This window comes from Sciurus carolinensis, chromosome 18, assembly GCF_902686445.1.
Source record: "Sciurus carolinensis chromosome 18, mSciCar1.2, whole genome shotgun sequence".
NCBI classification, from domain to species: Eukaryota; Metazoa; Chordata; class Mammalia; order Rodentia; family Sciuridae; genus Sciurus; species Sciurus carolinensis.
Genome location: NC_062230.1, coordinates 12981705 through 13002019, shown reverse-complemented (window position 1 = coordinate 13002019; position 20315 = coordinate 12981705). Strand labels below are relative to the sequence as shown.

The 20315-nt window shown below is 37.9% G+C and overlaps 1 protein-coding gene across 4 annotated transcripts in view; it reads left to right on the top strand.

Annotated features, from left to right (window-relative positions):
* The window catches only part of Rnf216 (ring finger protein 216), a 163616-nt gene that overhangs the window by 40896 nt on the left and 102405 nt on the right, over positions 1 to 20315 (top strand). For 3 of the 4 annotated variants that reach the window (XM_047533008.1, XM_047533009.1, XM_047533011.1), the window contains exons 4-8: positions 5755 to 6597; positions 7559 to 7635; positions 11055 to 11157; positions 12361 to 12525; positions 19902 to 20016. In XM_047533008.1, the coding sequence (XP_047388964.1) occupies positions 5755 to 6597; positions 7559 to 7635; positions 11055 to 11157; positions 12361 to 12525; positions 19902 to 20016 (1303 nt within the window). The remainder of the gene's footprint in view (positions 1 to 5754; positions 6598 to 7558; positions 7636 to 11054; positions 11158 to 12360; positions 12526 to 19901; positions 20017 to 20315) is intronic. The other variant, XM_047533010.1, reaches the window with a different exon arrangement.

Genomic DNA, 20315 nt, shown 5'->3' with positions numbered 1-20315 from the left:
AATACCATAATTTCATTCTTCTTTAAGGCTGAATAATATTCCTTTATGTATATGTACCACATTTTCTTGAAGGGCATCTAGGTTGGTTCCATAGTTTAGCTATTATGAATTGAGCTGCTATGAACATTGATGTGGCTGCATCACTGTAGAATGCTGATTTTAAGTCCTTTGGGTGTAAACCAAGGAGTGGGATAACTGGGTCAAATGGTGGCTCCATTCCAAGTTTTCTTAGGGATCTCCATACTGCTTTCCATAGTAGGTTGCAGAGGGGAATGAGTGGGAAGGGATGGGGCGGTGGGGATGGGAAGGATGGTAGAATGACACAGACTTTATTACCCTATATGCATGTATGAAAAAAATAAAATTAACTCTTATGACATAAAGCAGTCCCACCAGCAATGTGTGAGTATACCTTTTTCCCCCACATCCTCGCCAACTTTTATTATTGCTTGTATTCTTGATAATTGCCATTCAGACTGGAGTAAGATGAAATCTTAGAGTAGTTTTGATTTGCATTTTGCACTTCTCTAATTGCTAGAGATTATGAACATTTTTTCATATGTTTGTGGATCAGTTGTATTTCTTCTGTGAAGTGTCTGTTCAGTTCCTTAGCCCATTTATTGATTGGGTTATTTGTTGTTTTGGTGGGTTTTTTTTTTAGTTCTTTATATATCCTGGCGATTAATGCTTTACCTGAGGTGCATGTGGTAAAGATTTTTTTCCCATCAAATTGTTCATTGTTTCCTTTGCTGAGAAGCAACTTTTTTTAGTTTGAATCCTTCCCATTTATTGATTCTTAATTTTACTTCTTGGCTGTAGAAGTCTTGTTGAGGAAGTCAGGTCCTAAGCTGACATGATGAAGATTTGGGCCTACTTTTTAGTCTCTTAGATGTAGGGTCTCTGTTCTAGTGCTTAAGTCTTTGATCTACTTTGAGTTGATTTTTGTGCAGGGTGAGAAATAGAGGTTTAATTTCATTTTGTTACATATGGATTTCCAGTTTTCCCAGCACCATCTGTTGAATAGGCTATCTTTTAGCCAGTGTATATTTTTGATGCCTTTGTCTAGTATGAAATAACCCTATTTACATGGGTTTGTCTCTGTGTCTTCTATTTTGTACCATTGGTCTACATGTCTATTTTGGTGCCAATACCATGCCATTTTTGTTACTATTGCTCTGTAAACATGATCCTGGTTATGAAAAGAATATAGAATGTTGTTTAAATTTGTTTGAGGTTTGGAACATATTTAATGGAATTAAACACTTTCTATTTAGTATATTTGGTTTTCCTCCTTTTGTTTTCTTGATTTCATCTACCTTTTTTTCCTCCTCCTTTACCAGAGAAACTGCTGAGATTTACCTTATAGTGCTGCTGTTTTTTTCTTGTTAATTTCTGCTTTTGTTTTTAGTAATTATTTTCTTCTATTTAAGCTTATTTAACATTCTTTATATATATATATATACATATATATATATATTGTAGGTGGACACATACCTTTATTTTATTTATTTTTATGTGGTGCTGAGGATTGAACCCAGAGTCTTACATATGCTAGGTGAGTGCTCTATCACTGAACCACAGCCCAGCGCCTTATTTAACATTCTTTTGAGCATTTATTTTATGGTCCTTTTACTAACTTCTTGGGTAATTCATTCTTTTATTCTGGTTACTTATTGCCATGTAACATATCAACTCAAAACTTAATGATTTATGTCGACTATAGTCCTTTTATTATCTCTCATAGCTTTTGTGGAACAGGAATATGAGAAGAAGTCAGCTGGATAATTCTGGCTCGGGGCTCTTGTTTGGCTGTTGGTCAGATGGTGCTGAAGCTGGAACAGTCAGGGACTGGGGCAGATGAACATGCACAGGCATCGCTCGCTCTCTTTAGGCCTCTCCATGTGATCTCTCTTTTTAACAACTTCATTGAGCTATAATACCAGACCATTCATTTAAATTGTATAATTTAGTGGTTTTAGCATATGTATGTTCAGTTGTATAACCATCACATAATTTTAGAACATTTACACCACCCTAAGAAGACATTTTCTATTAGCAGTAACTCCCATTTTCTCCCAGACTCTGCCCACAACTCCCCACCCTATGCAAACCTATGCAGTCTACTTTCTATCTCTATAGATTTGACTATCATGGAAATTGCATATAAATGGAATCATGCAATATGTAGTCTTTTATGACTTGCTGTTACACAGCATATTTTCTAACTTCATGTTGCAGTGTATGTCATACTAAATTACTTTTTTAAAAGCAGCTTTATTGAGGTACATTTCATATACTATGCAGTTTGTCTGTTTAAAGCATGAATTCAATGACTTTTTGTATATTCAAACAGTTTTGCATTTATCACCATAGGCACTCTTAGAACACATTCATTACCCCATGAAAAAATCCTGTACCCTGTTAATCCATTACCTCCCAGTCCCCTGTTCTATCTTGTTACAGACAACCATTAATGCACCTTCTTCATTCACTGCCTATTTTATTATTATGTGGTGCTTTGTGACTATATTCTTTCACTTAGTATGTTTTCAGGGGTTAGCTGTGTATAACATGAATCAGTATTTAATTTCTTTTTATTGTTGAATAATATTCCATTGCTTAGCTTTACCTCCTTTTGTTTATCCTCTCACTGACTGATGGACAGTTTTGGCTATTATGAGTATGAATCACGTTGTTATAAACATTCACATTACAAGTTTGTATGTGGACATATATTTTCATTTCTGTTGGCATATTCCAAGGAATGAAATTGCTGGATCATATGCTAACTATATATTTAACCCCTACCAGACTTGTGGCCAGCAGCATCCTTTGGCTTAGATTTAGATTTACTGACCGTTTTTTTTTTTTTTTTTTTTTTTTTCTTTGTATCTTCTTCAGAGACATATCTATGAAGATGCTTTGACTTTTTTTTAATTTCCCTTTTTTTAAAAATCAGGAATTGAATACAGGGGTGCTTAATGACTGAGCCACATCCCCAACCCTTTTCTTATTTTGAGAGAAGGTCTCACTAAGTAGAGTCTGGCAATCAAACTTGGCAGTCCTTTTCTGCTTAGTGAACTTGCAATCCTGTCTCAGCCTAGTGAATCATTGGGATTACAAGTGTGCGCCACCATACCAGCTTAAACTTTGTCTTATATCATGAACATTCATCACCTTATCCAGATAATTACCCTTTTTGTTGCTCCTCATTCCTTTTTTTCAATCTCCGACCTTGAAAAGGATTATTGGCCCGGGGATGTAGCTCAGTATTTAGAGTGTTTGCCTAGCATGAATGTGAGACCCTGAGTTTCATCCCCAGCATCACAAAAACAAAACAAAACAAAAAAGCAGATTATTTTTCTTCTACCGAAAGACCACCTTTGGGATTTCCTTTTATAGAAAGAGTGCTGATGTTTTTCATTAGGTATAAAATTCTATGTGGCAGTTATTTTCTTTCAACACTTGAGATACTATTCTAGAGTTTCCTGGCTTCCATCTTTCTGTTGAAAAATCAGCCTATGGTCTTATTTTTGTTCTTCGGAAGGCAGTGTACTGTTGCTGTTAGGAATTTCTCTTTGTATTTATTTTCTACAAATTTACTTTGCTATACCTAGGTTTCTGTTGTTTGGGATTTTTAATTTCAAATTTGGGTCTTCAAAACTGAAATCAAGCACACTGTCCTCCTTGAATATTTGTATATTTTCTTCAAATATTGTTGCGTCTTTATCCTCTTCTAGAACTCCATTTGTGAAGACCTTTTCACTGTATTTTTTACATTTATTCATTTATCTAATGTTCAGTTTTCTCTCTATATGCTTTATTCTAACTGTTTTCTTCTGACCTGTATTTTAATTGACTGATTTCTCTCTTCAGCTGTTTTTATTTAAAATACTCTTCTTCATACATTGATTCCTAATCTTAGCTATTGTAATTTTTTCCCATTCTGTAATTTGCATTTGATTCTTCCTTTTCTCTGCTGATATTCCCAATCTATTATTTTATTTTCCTGCATATGTTAAACATTGTTTAGAATCCATGTCTGCTAACTTTACTGTCTGAAAGTTCTGTAGGTTTGTTCTGGGTCTGTTCCCTTTTTTTTTTTTTTTAAATATTTTAATATTTTTTAGTTGTCAGGGGATCTTTATTTATTTGTATGTGGTGCTGAGAATCAAACCCAGTGCCTCACACATGCTGGGCAAGCACTCTACAACTGAGCTACAACCCCACCCCCTATTATTTCTTTCATTTACAGGTTTTCACTGATCACATTAAGTTCTTAAGACTAGTTTTTGTTTTTTGTTTTGTTTTGTTTTGTTTTTTTATTTGTTTGTGCTCTGCTGTGATGTGCTGGAGATGGAACCCAGGGCCTGATACATGCCAGGCAAACACTCTGCCACTAAGCCACATCCCCAACCCATGCCTACTTTTTTTTTTTTTTTTTTTTTTTTTTTTTTTTTTTTTGTGTTACCAGGAACTCAGGAGCACTTAACCACTGAGCCACGTCACTAGCCCTATTTTGTATTTTATTTAGAGGCAGTCTCACGAGTTGCTTAGCGCCTAACTTTTACTGAGGCTGGCTTTGAATTTGCAATCCTTCTGCCTCACCCTTCCCAGTTGCTGGGATTATAGGCATGTGCCCCGCACCCTGCCCATGCCTATTTATTTTTGATTGTGAATCATTGTATATGAAAATTTTGAGATTCTAGATTATGTTCTCTTTCTCCACAGAGGACCTACACTTATTTCTCAAAGAAGATTAAGGGCACAGGAAATCTCACATTGAGGGAGGTTTTTTGTTTTGTTTTGTTTTTTAACTTTATTTTATTCATTTATTTTTCTCACCTGGTGCTAAGGTACCTCACATGTATTAGGCAAGCACTCTACCACTGCACCACAACTCCAGCCCCTATTGAGGGAGTTTTAAACTGTCCAATCTAGGATTCAGTTTCTGGGAGGTCTGATGTATTTCTAGTTTATCCTTACTTCATTGGTATTATCTTCAAGGATTTACCAAGACCTTTTCCTTTGGCAGGTTCTGAATTCTGATTTTTATACAATTAGCTCCTCAGTAAGTGTATCAAAAGTTTTTGTTCTTCTGTTGATAATTCACCAAGTTCTGGGATTGACAGGTGCATGTTTTGGGAACAAGTACCCCAAATGTAGGGGCCCTTTTTGCTGAATTTCCTCCTACTGGATCTTGATTCCCCTGTATCTCTAAAGTCTTCAAGCAGATGTTTTTGTTTTACTTTGCTTTGTTTCAATATTCTGACAAGGTTTTCTGCTTTTACTTAGTAGAAGGGTTTAGTCCTGGTAATGCATCTGCCTTTACTGGAGACAGAAATCTCCCCTTAGATCTTTATTCAAACTTTGTGAGTCACTGTGCTGTCAGTAGCTCTTGATTATATAGTTGATAAATATTTCAATTTTTTTCTTATAGTTCTTTTTTAAGTTTTGTTCTAACTACTAATGAGATTTATATTCTTTTCATATTTATTGAACAATTTTTGTGCCTCTGCTGTGTTAGCATTTGTTCATTAAACTGAAGTTTCACATCTGTGAATGGCTACTTTGATTTTTACAAACTGTATAGTGTTATATTGCAGTGTTAATAATGGATTTTGTTAAGGGGGAGGACTTTTTTGATTTTCTTTCTTTCCTGTTCTATGTCAGAAGCTCAGTATAAGCACATACAGAGGCATAGATATAGGAAAGAAATTGAATTATTATTATTAAAATTTCATTTTTTCTTAGACAAATAAACCTCAGACATCACGACCCAATCTCATCAAACCAGCTGCCCAGTGGCAAGATCTGAAAAGATTGGGAGAAGAAAGACCTAAAAAGCCTAGAACAGCATTTGAATCAGATAAGCACAGCTATTTTTCAATGTGTAACAACTCGTTGTTTGATTCTGGGGCACAGGATGATTCTGAGGATGACTACGGTGAATTTCTGGATCTTGGGCCTCCTGGTATCTCTGAATTCACTAAGCAAAGTGGCCAAACAGTAAGAGAACCCAAACCTGGACCAAGTCATAACCAAGGAGCAAATGACCTTGTCAACCCTAGATCTGAACCAAAAATCATTATCTTGGGAAAAAGTGGCCTTCTTTTCCCAGAAAGTGATCCTTTGGAAGCTCACAACCAATCATCTGAAGACTCAGAGACAGAGCTTTTATCAAATCTTGGAGAATCAGCTGCTTTAGTAGATGATCAGGCCATTGAAGAAGACTGCTGGCTAGACCATCCTTACTTCCAGTCTCTAAACCAACAGCCCCGTGAGAGAACAAACCAGGTTGTTCCTCAGGAGCGGCAGCCTGAAGCAGAACTGGGGCCCTTGTTGTTTCAACATGAACTCCCCGGGCCAGCTTTTCCAAGACCAGAAGGCCAACAGGATGGGATTCCAGGTTCTGCTTCTCCTCAGCCTGCCCATCCTCTAGGGGAGCTTGAAGACCAACAGTTAGCAACCGATGATGAAGAGCCAGGGCCAGCCTTTCCCCTGCCAGGATCTCAGGAGGCCAATTTGGAAAACCTCTGGGGGCAAGAAGCTGCTGAGGTAGATCAAGAACTTGTTGCACTATTAGTGAAAGAAACAGTAAGTTTTTTTCATTATTATTATTATTATTATTATTATTATTAAAATAACTGTAGGCATTAAATATACTGAGTTTTCTTTCATTTAAAAAAAGAAAAAAAAATGTATGTGGACATTATTTTCCTAAGAAGTATACGTCTAGATGTATAGAAAAATAAAAGAAAGAAACTAAAGGAACGAAAATGGAATCAGGATTCCTTAAATCTGTACTAAACCTTCAGGAAGCCCTCTGGGGTGGTAGCTACATACCATGGTATTGTCATATGGCAAATCCCGTGTTTTTTCAAAGGCCTTGAGTTTACTCCAGATTCAAACCCTTACAGCAAATTTATTGAATTACCTAGATCCAGTATGACAGCAAGTACTACAGTTAATTGTAAATTCCCAGATGTTTATATTTAAATGTCTTACAGTTAAATAAAATTATGAATTAGGTTACAGTGGCTCGGTCACATTTTAGTGTTAGTGGCTATGTGGGGCTCACAGCAAACAGTATGTTTCCATCATTGCAATAGTTCTGTTGGGCAGAACCACTATGAAGAGTAATGTAGGCCTTTATTTGTAGAGTCCTCTGCTGTTTGCCTTTGAGGAAGTCCCCAACTCTTCTTCACCTAGGGTTTTTCTGCTGGCCCAGTAGGTGTGAGCCTCTTGAGAGCAGGCATGGGATTGTGTATCTCATTTGTTTTTAGGCTCCCCATGCCTGGGTAGAGGTGCTTAGTATGTTTTATATAATGGGTGTGAAAAATGAGACAGTGGGCCAGATGACCTGTAGGACCTATCTAGATTTCATCTTTTGTGCAGACTGATTAATCTGGAAACCCAGTGCTTAATTGTAAGCCACATGAAGAACTGCTTTACAGCTCCTTTCTTAGTCGTTAGTCACTTATACACTTTTTGCCATGGGTTTTAATTGCCTTTCATTTCTAGTGAATGAAATATAATATTCTTATTTCCTTCCCAGGAAGCAAGATTTCCAGATGTAGCAAATGGGTATATTGAGGAAATAATTCACTTGAAGAATTATTATGATTTGAATGTGTAAGTATACCACCATGTCTTTTTTTCTTTTTTTTTTTTGTGGTAAAATATATGTAACAGCAGGGCGTGGTGGTGCACGCCTGTAATCCCAGTGGCTCTGGAAGCTGAGGCAGGAGAATTGAGAGTTCAAATCCAGCCTCAGCAAAAGCAAGGCACTAAGGAACTCAGACCCTGTCTCTTAAAAAAATACAAAAGTGGGCTGGGAATGTGGCTCAGTGGTTGGTGCCCCTGAGTTCAATCCCTGGTAGCCCCCCCCCCCACAAAAAAATTTTATATATATATATAAACATTGAATTTATCATTTTAACCATTTTTAAATGTACAGTTCAGTGCATTAAGTACATAATCATTATTATGCAGCCATCACTACCAGCCATCTCCAGAACTCTTTTTTTATCTTTCCAGATTGAAATCCTGTACCCATTAAAGATTGACTCCATATCCTCTCCTCTCTCAGTTCTTGGCATCTACCACTTTTTCTGTCTTAAGGAATTTAACTATTCTAAACCTGTAGTATAAGTGGAATCATACGGGATTTGTCCTTTTCCAGAAGAGCTTATTTCACTTAGCACTATGTCTTTTTTAGTGATTTTAATTATAAAATCTATTAGTCATATACAGACTGTTTTCTGGGTCTTGGGGAATCCTGCACAGTTATGTAATTATGATGCCTGATTGTTTCTGAGTATTCACTGTTCATGTTTTGGTCATGTTGTGAAAAGTTATTTTCTTCCTTAAAATAGTAACAGAAAATGTTATACAACCACTCAGCCTATACATACTTGGAAAAAGTGTCCTAAAGAAAACAAGATGAAAAATAAGTCTATTTTCTCTTATACTCTTTGCCTGCCTTCTAGTGTACAGAGGGGAAATAGTCACATATTTATTTTTTTATTTTGGTACTACTGGGAATTGAATCCAGAGACTCTTTAACCCTGAGCTATATCCCTAACCCTTTTTTTTTTTTTTTAATTAAAAAATTTTTTATTATTATTTTTATTATTTGATTGATAGATTTGAGACGGATCTCACTAAGTTGCTTGGGCTATGCTGAGTTGCTGTGGCTGACCTCAAACTTGGAATCCTCCTGCCTTAGCCTCCCAAGTTGCTGGAATTATAGCTGTGCACCACCACATCCAGTCAGTAGTTGTAAATTTAGAGGTAGTGTGCTAAACCCCTGTCCTCAAAGGCTGTGTCTTATTCCGTGATTCTTTTGTGATGCTGGGGATTGAACCCATGACCTTATGCTTGACAGGCAAGCTCTCTACAAACTGAGCTATATCCCCAGCTCTATTCTGTGGTTCTTAGTCAAGGGTACAAGTAGATCTGTTCTCTACCTCAGCCCAACAAAGATTCTTTTTTCTAATTTGTACAGTGACACGTTGATGCCAGTAGTAGCCTTGTATAATCCTATCTTTGTCTCTCCAGAGGCAGCCATTTACTAGGTTTTAAACCTGAACTGGATTAAAATTTAATACATTTCTTTATCTTCTTTATTTTCTTGATCAGTAGGAGTCCCCCATTCTTATGTTGTGTTTTTGTTTTTAGTATTACTGATTGCCTCCCCCCTCCATCATTTTTTAACATACAAAAGTTGATGAACTCCCATATATTACCACTTATTATCTAGCATTCTGCTGTAATGTAGTTTTTTTCATTTTACTTCTTGCTCTTTTTTTCTAAACTATGAACTTAAGGGTTTTTAAGAGGTGTTTTAGAAACAGTTACAGTCCTTTTCTTAATACTGAAATTGTTTCATTTTTAACCAGAGGAAGTCTCTTAAGATGCAGCTATGTCTTTTTGGTGTGACCCCATTAGACACCGAGCACTTCCTTGGTTCCTCAAATACCATACTGCCTCAGACTTGCCTTGAACTTCCTCTTCCACAAACCTGAAATCTGTCAGTCTCTTAGAAACCCCAGGTTTTTAGAATGAGGATTGATATTTATAAACTCACATCTTAGGGCTTAATGTACTCAGCATTGCTGCCAAGTTGTCATTCTGTGTAGTCCTTTGACTCGCACCTGGATAAAAGAAGGAACTAGAGATTGGCATTTATTCTGTCTTATTTTCCTGCTAGACCTATCTTTAAATATTAGAGGCCCCACAACTGACATTGGACAAGAGAGAACTGGGAACAAGGCCATTGGAAAAGAATTAGGGGTGGGGCACCCAGGTGAGGATGGGTTACCTACACATCAGCAGGAATGAGGAGAAGAAGAAGAGGGGAGGCCCAGTTGCCCTACGAGCAAAGATGCTTTCTTGCTTCTGAACCCATTCTAGGGTGTCCTCACCACTGTGGGCTCATCCCCAGTGCAGTAGTCTTATTGGTTCTGCTATTGTATGAAGAACCTGGATAGTTAATCTTGGTTAAGTCTGGGTGGCAGTACATCTGTGTGATCTTACTCTTCACATCTTTGATATGTTTCAGTAGTATCAGAGAAGAGGTTAACTCAGTCTTTCAATGAGGTAAATAGATAACATAACTTTCATGGCTCATAGAGATTTGTATTACCTCAGGATTACAAAATGTATTAATGAATTAACAAAAGGTCTTTTGTATTTCATTTATTTACTGACTCTAATAAATTTAATTTGTTTGTAATTGTAAATGTGAATTATATACCTTTTTTCCACTTACTTGTTCATAGTTGTTTTAGTCAGCTTTTTCGCTGCTGTGACCAGAACAATTTTAAAGGAGGAGAAGTTTATTTGAGGGCTCAGGATTTCAGAGGTTTTAGTCCAAAGAAGGCTGGCTCCATTTCTCAGGGCCCAAGGTGAGGCAGAACATCATGGCAGAAGAACATGGCAGAGGGAAGCAAGCCTGCATCATCAGGAAACACAGAGAGATTCCATAAAATATATACCCCCTAGCCGTGCCCCCAGCAAACCACTCCCTCACCACACCTGCCTCCAGTTACCACTCAGTTAATCCCATCAGGGATTAATTCACTGATAAGGTTAATACTCTCACAGCCCAATCATTTCTCCTCTAAAACTTCTTGCATTGTCTCATACGTGAGCTTTTGGGGGACACCTCACATCCAAGCCATAACGATAGTTTTCTTGATGAAGAACAGCTGCTTTTCTTCTAAATTCTCAAATTCCTTACCATTTAACCAGTAGTAATTTCAGTGACATCCTTGCTTTGACACCCAACTAATAGGTAAATTTCAGAGGAGTTTGCATTTATTAGTATGTTCATTGTTTTGTAAACTAGCAAGCAAAAACAGAAATTCAGTACAATTTTTTTTTTTTTTTTTTTTTTTTTTTTTTTTCTGGCTGCAAGCATCTTGATTATTTGATGGGCTTGTTGTCCTTTGCCACTAGGAACTTTTATTTTCAAACACTACGTTTCAGTCATTGGGCAGGTATAAGATCTAGAAGCAGTGTGAAAGTAACATCCTGTGTTTTTGCAGACTTTGTAATTTTCTTCTGGAAAATCCAGATTATCCAAAGAGAGAAGATAGAATCATTATCAACCCCAGCAGCAGCCTGCTCGCCAGCCAGGATGATACAAAGGCAAGTGTCCTATGTGAGTTTTGCCATCTCTACTTGAAAATGCTCTGCCTTTTTCATTATCTTTATGGGAAGAAAGTTTTTGTGAGGATACATTTTTAAAGGCTGAGCTATTTTCTCTAAGATAGGATTTCAGATTGGACGAGTACTTTGGTGGAATCTCCCACGCTAAGCCATTTTGAATTTCTCTCTTTAACTACTACTTTTATCTTTCCTTTCCCACTAAGAATTAAGCAAATCCTTCTTATCTTTAATCCTACGGAGGAAGTTCCTAAGGTGGAACAAGCATTGGCCAGGATTTTGTATTGTTTTAGTAGTGGGTTTTTTTTTTTTTTTTAGCATTTTATTATGAACATTTCAAACACACAGAAAAGTTGAAATATTTTTCCATTAGTCACCTGTATACCCAACGCTGGTGCTACTTAAAAGTTAACATTTAAAAAAAATTTTTTTTAGTTGTTGATGGATCTTTATTTATTTATTATATGTGGTGCTGAGAATTGAACCTAGTGCCTCAGACAAGTTAACCAAACGCTCTACCTCTGAGCTATAGCCCCAGCCCCCAAAAGTGAACATTTTATTATATCCACTTTTGCATCGTTCTCTGTCCATCAGCATATCTCTATATTTCATTTCATTATAATGCACCAGTACATTTCCCTGTAAATACTTCAGCATGTAAAACATTACCTAAAGTTTAATGTCTTTTTATAGTTTTTCCTATTGTTACAAGATTTGTGTTCAGTACATACACCTGTTTAACCAAATCCCATGTCAAGATGTAAACAGTTTGATTTTTAAAATCTTTAATCATTGTCTTCATTTGTGATCTAAACCAGCATTCACTGTGTTGAATGATGGAGGAAAGTATAGTTCAGAACCAACTGCATCAAGGTCTAGTGCTTGGTCCTCCTGTTCCCCACAGTTTCGTTTAACTCTTTTACATGTTCTGAAGCAGGAAAAAATGTTTATGATATATATATATATATATATTTTTTTTTTTTTCTCTAAACTAGTGTCTGGACTAGTTTAAGATCTCTGATTCACTATTCCTTCATCTCTGTTATAGAGCTAGTAACGCCTCATAGAGTAATTATGAAAACAAAAGAGATTATTCTTTTCTGTAACAGGTAATTATTAAAATGATTTCCTTCATGAAGAACTGCACTGTCTGGCCTCTAATTTTGTACTACTCTCTCATTTCAGTTGCCTAAGATAGACTTTTTTGACTATTCCAAATTGACTCCTCTTGACCAGCGCTGCTTCATCCAAGCTGCGGACCTCCTGATGGCCGACTTCAAAATGCTCAGCAGTCAGGACATCAAATGGGCCCTGCATGAGCTCAAAGGACACTATGCAATCACCCGAAAGGTGTGCTATTTGGTCTTCCTACTGGGGTCATAACCCCTTGGCTACATTTCCTGTGATAACACAATGAAGACCTCAGCTTGGCAGAAATTGGGATGGTTTATGATGCAGAGAAAGCTAAGGATGGTTTATGATGTCAGGGTGAAAATAAGTAGACAAAAGTATTTATTGATCAGGAAGAATTGAATGAAAAGAAATATTAGAGTAAAAGCAGGAAGATTTCTGTTTGACCATAAAGACTAGAGATGGATATGCTTTATTGTGGACTGCAGGATAACTGAAGCGTGAAAGGCGTATTGACCCTGCTTCTCCCTGATTTGCTTTGACTCGGCACAGGTCACATAATCATTCCCCAGGTGGCTCAGTTTTTAGTTACATATGGTTAGGCCTGTGGGGAGCCAGGAACACAGTGGTGTCCAGTGACAGTGGTTTACCTCAGGAGAGAGTAGGCAGCTCCTAGCAACTCCCAGTGCTTCCCTGAAGACTCCAAAGAAAATACCATGTGAAGACCTCTGCCTCAGGACTTAGACAATGCTGGTATCTGGTAGGTAGCACAGACACTCATTTAGAGAGGCATACTGCATAATGCCCATTCCATTGCATTGATCAACAGGGACAGCATGAGCACCAACAGCACCAAACTTACTCCTTTTGTTGCCCTTCCTCATTAGATCTTGTTCTCCTGCTGGAGTGCTTGTAATTCCCCGCAAACCCTGACCTCCCAGGAGCCAAATGTGGAGTTATTTTAATGGTTAAGATATCCACTGGGAGCTGGGCTCCATAGTGCACACCTATACTCCCAGCTACTCTTTAGGCTAAGGCAGGAGGATTGCAAATTCCAGGCCAGCATGGACAACATAGTGAAACCCTGTCTCAAAATTTTAAAAATAAACAAAAAGGGTAAGTACCCCTGGGTTAATCCCTGGTGCTGGGGAATGCTGGGGAGCGGGGAGTGGGGATAGGAGAGATGTAGGAGGGATGACAGTTTAGGGCTTCCTGCTGTTTTAGAGTGGTGCGTGAGAGTTCTTCCCTGAAGACAGTGACTACTGTGTGGGTAGGAGAATAGGAGGCAGACCCAAAGACATTGTTAATTATACCAATAGCACTGCTTCTCTGTGCCACCCCTAGATGTGATCACTCAGGGGAGTTTATGTTCACTGTTGAGAGTGGGTCACATTCCCAGGGCTTGTTTTTAATTTTTTTTTTTGTTTTGTTTTAGTTGTCGATGGACCTTTTTTCTGTTTATTTTTATGTAGTGCTGAGGATCGAACCCAGTGCTTTACATGTGCTAGGCAAGTGCCCTACCACTGAGCTACAACCCAGCCCTTTAATTCTTTATTATACACATCATACACATAAAAAATAAAGGTTGTTTAAGGACAAGCCCCCATTTACCTTTCACTTGGCTTTGGTAATGCTCCATTCACACTCAGTTTTGTCTCATCTCTACCTCTGCCTGTTTTTCTCCTCAGACAATTTTGAAGCAAATTTCAAACATCTCTCTCTTTTTTTTTTCTTCCACACGTTTCAGTGTTTTAAAAGGCTAAAGATTCTTTTTTATAAACAAAATCAAAATACCATTATATACCCTCAGAATGAAATCATCAGTATCTAGTCAGTTTTCAAATTTCTCTGAATATGACAGAAGCCATTTCACAGCTTGTTGTATCACATCAGGTTTCAAGTAAAATCTGTTTATTGCCACTTGTAAATATAATGCTTAATTTTCTTACAATCTATAGTTCTCACACTTCCCACTGTATTTTTTCTTGTAGTTTTTTATTAGAAAAAATGGATTGTTATCCTAGACGTTTTAACAGTCTGAATTTTGCTGACTATACCCCATGTTGTTGTTACGTAGTTCCTTTGTATTTCCTACAAAGTGCTGATTATCTAGAATCTTGATCAAACAGATTTTGGTTTTGGGGTTTTTTGTTTATTTTGCTTTATTTACCTTGTATTTTAATTCCCATTTTGCTTATTGGTAATCTCTGATTTGAGTGAGGGTCTAAAACTTGCTGAGCTTCTGTTTTCTAACTGTGTAGAGTGGATCTCTTATTGGGCTCTTAGAAGAATTAGATAACAAGTGGCAGGGGCACTCTAAACTTCAGCATTATTTTCAGAACCAGTCCTTAGGATGATGTTACAAGAGCTTTCTGATGACTTATACCCTTCTTAGGTTTGTAGCACTGAATTCAAACCAGAGAGGACTGTCACCAAAGAGTGCCTACCCTGGTCTGCTTCTGGTCTATGGTGTAGAAGCTCAGCATGCAGGGAGATTCTGTCCCCTGTGTGTGTGCAATTGTATTTTAACTCAACTCTTTTTATGGAAGACTTCTGTAGATAGGATCCTTAGGGACCCTAGAGTAGCTATAACATTTCTATGCATTTTCTTTTTTTTCTGGTTTATAAAGCTCTCTAGGGACAAAGATGCTATCTCAGTGCCAAGTGTTTTCAATGAATAACTTCTAGCAAGGAAACTGGTAAAACCTTAAAATTCATAGCAGCAAATACTTCTTAAAATGAATATTTATCAATTCATTTCCCTTGTTGAAATGTCAAATATTTCTAAAATGCTTATTTATAATTTTTGGGGGAGGGAGAGTTTGTGCTGGATTGAGCTCAGGGCCTTGGCCTTGTGCATGCTAGGCAAGCACTCTATCACTCTTACCAATTTTTCAAATGGCAGGTTGAAGGCCTCTTCAACCTTTTCCTCTGCTCTCCAGAGGCAGCACTCAACTTTATCCTTTTTTTATCTATTTGTTTTAAAATTTATCTCCATATTTGTTAATATGTTGTGCTTGATCGGCTTTGAAAAATATTTGTAGCTTTCTCTGTGATAGATAAGGATCCTAGCTCTTACTTACATATAAATACTCATCTTTTTGGTATACATATTTTTTGTCAAATCTATTTTCAAAGTTTTCTTTATTATGATTATGGGAATGCTCACTGCTGGGTACATATGATAATGTTTCCTTTGTTAAATTTCCTGTTTTCCTTGGAGTTAAGATTAATTGTCACCATTTTTCATTTGCTTTGGTTTTCTGTTGTTTTGTTTTGTTCAACTAAGTCTCCATATCCAACAGCTCAAACACAGTTTTGCATATTGTTCCAGCTGTCAGTTTAGCTCTCTGTTCGTTATCCCAGTCTTCCTTCCCTCTCCAGGCTTTTCTGTCTGTTCTCTGTACTTTGTGTACAGCCATTATCCTGAGACTTACTTTCACCTTCAGTCTCAGGAAATACCTTCACTTTTCTCCTGGCTCTTCTGTGCATTCTAGATCCCATGATCTGTCTTGGTTCATATTCTCACACTTAATCGAGAACTCCACTGGGTTGAAAATACTTCATCTCCAATTTTTTCTAGATAGTCTTGCCACAAATGTGAATACCTCTTTTTTTCAGTTTGTTGATTGCCTGCCTCAGTCCATGCACCAGGAACATCATAAGAACAGTACAGGGCCCCTTCCCTTCTGGGGCTTAATACTACTGAGCCTTCTTGTGGTTTTATATTGTTGTTTGTTTTGCAGTGCTGGCGATAGAACCCAGGGCTTACACATGGTAGGCAAGGACTCACTACTGAACTACATCCCCAACCCTAGGCCATCTTTTTTAACCCACTCTTAACTTTTGTTTTTTTAAGGTAGTTGTTCTCAGCATCTACATTCCTTAGACTTCCTCTGTTTCTCCTGCCATGAGGCTTTAATGGTCATCCTGATCTGTGCACATCCCCAGCTCTGGACCCAACTTCTTTACAAAGATAGAGTCTCTGTCCACCCCTCTTACCCACTATAGTGTTTCTAGGTTCTTTCTTACAGAAGCTTCAGCCATTGTATCTAATGTCCTAAAAATCTTACTAGACTATATCCTGAACTCTCAACATTAGTACTTGAGTGGCTGCTTGATTTATGAATGTGAACAGACTGGGAGGAGGCAGTTTAGACAATAGCCCAAGGAATACTGTTCTTGAACACCTGTTGTTTCTAGGGTCCTTTCCTGGACTTTTTGAGTCCTTACTTCATGGTGGGTACCAGGCAAACCCTGAGAATACTAGGATCAGTAGAATACAAAGTAGGAGCTAGAAGTGTAGCTCAGTGGGAGAGAACACATGCCTGGCATGCACAAGGCCCTGAGTCAGATCCCAGCACCATCCACAAAAAGTGTCTGATTAGGGATGTAGGGTTGAGAGCACTAGGAAAGAAAAGAAGATGCCATTTGAGCAGAATCTTTGGAAAAATGTTTTCACCTAAGAAATGAAATGTACAAAGACTTAGAGCCCAGAAAAAGTAGCCAGAGTGCCTTAGGGGTGCATAAATAAGCATTTCACAAAAAGAATTCTCATCCTACAATCTGATTCTGTTTGATCTATTTAGGCTTTTAGTCAATAATAATAGAAGTGATGATTACTAATATAACCATTAAGGTAAGGTTTTAGAACCTCCTTTAATTTATATACCACATAATTATTGATAGTTTCCTGACAAATACCAGTTGATGTTTATATCTTGAGGCTTTTCCCCCACAATTTAGAAACAGTATTTAAATGGGATAATGATTCCATTAGGCTTCCTGTCTGGATGCTCTACCTGTGACTTGGTTACAAGACCAGCGTACCACCATTCAGGAGCTCTGAATTCACATTTCCAGTCTCATTGCATACTGAAAAATAGTGCCTACACTTCAGTTACTTCATTTGTGAAATACAAATTATGATACTTGTCCACCTTTCTTTCCTGGAGTTTTGCAAAAACTCTAGTTAAAGGATGGGGTGTTTACCTTTAGATAAAACTTGGTAAATATTAGTAGTCTTGCAGCTGATGACAAAAATGTGACTTTAAGATCAGCGAGTGCCTAAAGGCCTGGAAATTCCAGAAAGGACTAGAAAGCAAGATTCCTCAGCCATGGAAGGCCTCATTTGGAGAGGCAGAAAGGTAACACCATGGATGTTGGGGTTTGACTTGACCAAGTCCCTTCTCTCTAAGCCTTGATTTCCTCTCCTATAATGTAATCATTGCCTGCCTCCAGAGGACTTCTGTGAGAACTAAGAGAGTGAGTAGAAAGGCCATAAAGGCAGGTATGGGAGTAGATTAAGGTAAAAGTTTATCCATCCTTCTTCTATAGCTAAGGTGCTTGTTTTCTTTTATTACTTCACCATAGTGATACAAATGTAGCTGTTTCTCCAAGATGAACAGATTCAGAATGTAACACACATGTATCCCCCATAACTATCCATTTATCCCCTAAAAGGTGCTCCTTGCAGTCTGTACAAGTTGCTAAGGATGCACCATGAATTGTAGTAACATTCCTGTCCTCCAGAGATGCTCAGTCTGTTGAAGGAGATGAAGTGAAACTGAGAAGTAAACAAATATCTAATTAAAACCATGACAAATACTTTGAAAGAAAAGGATGTGACAGAGTACTAAGGGAGACCTACGAGACCTCTCCCAAAGAGGGCCTCCCTGGATATGACATAAGAGCTACAAACCTAAGTAAGAATTAGGCAAAGCGGGGGGGAGAGCATGGAAAACAGTAGTGTCATTTACTGGAGTTAGGGACATGGTAAAAGAAATGGTTTTCACCAGGTGCAGTGGCACATCCCTGCAATCCCAGCAGTTTTGGAGGCTAAGACAGGAGGTTCACAAGTTCAAGGCTGGTCTCATCCTTAGTGAGACCCTGTCTTAAAAAGATCTGGGATGATATGACTCAGTGGTAAAGCACCTCTGGGTTCAATCCCCAGTACCAAAAATGAAAAGAAAGAACTGTTTTCAGGGAAAGAATCATGAATTTAGTCTGGGAAACATTGAATTGCCAATATGCTGAGTGTACCCCCATAAAACAGCAAAGGAAAAACGATTCTCTGGATGACCAAAAAGGTTGGAAATTTGGGCTGGATATAGAAATTTGAGGGAAACAACCTCACTAGCCTGGACAAGGTACCTAGAGAGACTGGCTTAGGTAGCCAGGCATGGTGGTACATACTTGGAATTTCAACTGCTCAGGAGGCTGAGGCAGGAGAATTGCAAGTTTGTGGAGTCTCCTCATCTTAGACCCTGTCTCAAAATTTAAAAAATTTTTAAAGCTCAGTGGTAAAGAGCCCCTGTGTTCAATCCCCAGAACCAGAGGCAAAAAGAAAGAACTGAGGGAGGGATTGTGGGGGGAGGGAAAAAAAATAACAGAATGAATCAAACAACATTACCCTATGTAAATTTATGATTACACAAATGGTATGCCTTTACACCATGTACAAACAGAGAAACAGCGTGTATCCCATTTGTTTACAATAAAAAAAAAAGAGTAGAAAAAAAAAAGAACTGAGACTAAAGTGAAGAGAGGAGTCCAACATGGCAGAGAAGGAGGAGGAAGTAGAGTAGAGTAGTCAACATGATTAAATACTGCTAGCAGATCAAGGGAGAGGAGGACTCAAATGTAGGTAGTAGACTTTAGCCCCTTGTGGGTTCGTTTGTTTATTTTTGTCTGTAGTACAGAGATGTAACCCAGGGTACTCTACTGCTGAACTACATTCAACCTTTTTTATTTTTTTGAGACACGTTTCTAAGTTGCCCAGGCTGACCTCGAACTTGGATCCTCCTGTCTCAGACTCTGGAGTAGCTGGGATTTAAGGCGTATGCCACCATACTTGACATTAGCTTCTTGTTAGTAAGTGCAGACCCTCAGATGGAAAGTTGGGTTAGATGCCAGGTTGCAGGAGTTTAGAAAGCTCATGCTCACAAAAGGAGGGGAAATGGTGAGACAGCATCCAGACAGCCCTTCAGAGAAGTTTAGCTATAAAGGGGCAGAAGAGAGAAGGACTTGTAGCTGAAAGGGGAATGAGATCAAAAGGGGAAGGAATTTTTTTTTTAATGGCAAAGACTTGAGCATATTTAAGTGCTGATCGGAAAGATTTAAGAAATCAGAGGAAAAATTTGAAGGTATGGAAGAAAAGAGGTAAGAATGATTTAAAAATTTCGAACTCTAGCATGCAGTACAAAAGGGAAGTTGTAGGTACAAAGAAAAAAGCATGAGAAGAGAGTGCTAAACAGACAGCATGTGAAAGAGCCTACAAAGTACAGCTAATCCTAATCAGCTGGTTGCCACATGATTTGACCAGCACTAATGCAGAAATAGTTTGGATAGCTTATATTTTCTTATGTTGTCCTTTAATCTGTCAATAAGCATTTTTATTCTGCCTCTATAGCATTTTATGAAAAAAGAAAATGAAAATAATGAAATGCTAACCTACTTGTTTCACCACTACCTAGTACTGTTGAGCAATGCAGGGAAGGTAGCTCACTGAGTGAAGTAAGATTTGGGTATTGCCTTGTTTTACTTATTCTTGTTTTCCATTTACAGTGGTAACCTTCCCCTTTCTCAATTTTTAGGCCTTTTCTGATGCCATTAAAAAGTGGCAGGAACTATCACCAGAAACCAGTGGAAAAAGGAAAAAAAGAAAAGAAATGAATCAGTATTCTTACATAGATTTCAAATTTGAACAAGGTAATGGCAAACTGAATGTTATAGCTGACAGCATGTGAAATTGCAGTGCCAAGCCTTCTCTTTCTGTGTGGTCACTAAAGGAAGTGGTGTTACCTGCTGCTTACAGAGTGCCCTGGTGGGCCAAGGAGTGACTGATAAGGAATGTTTTGACATCACATCATAATTTATAGGATGTGGCTACAGTGTTGTCTTCCTTCTTCCTGCTTAGGTTACATTATGACATAAAAATTTTGAGTAGTGTTAGAGAATTCACATGTAGGCAAGTGAGGACACACTTAAGCTTGGAAAAAAAAATGTCC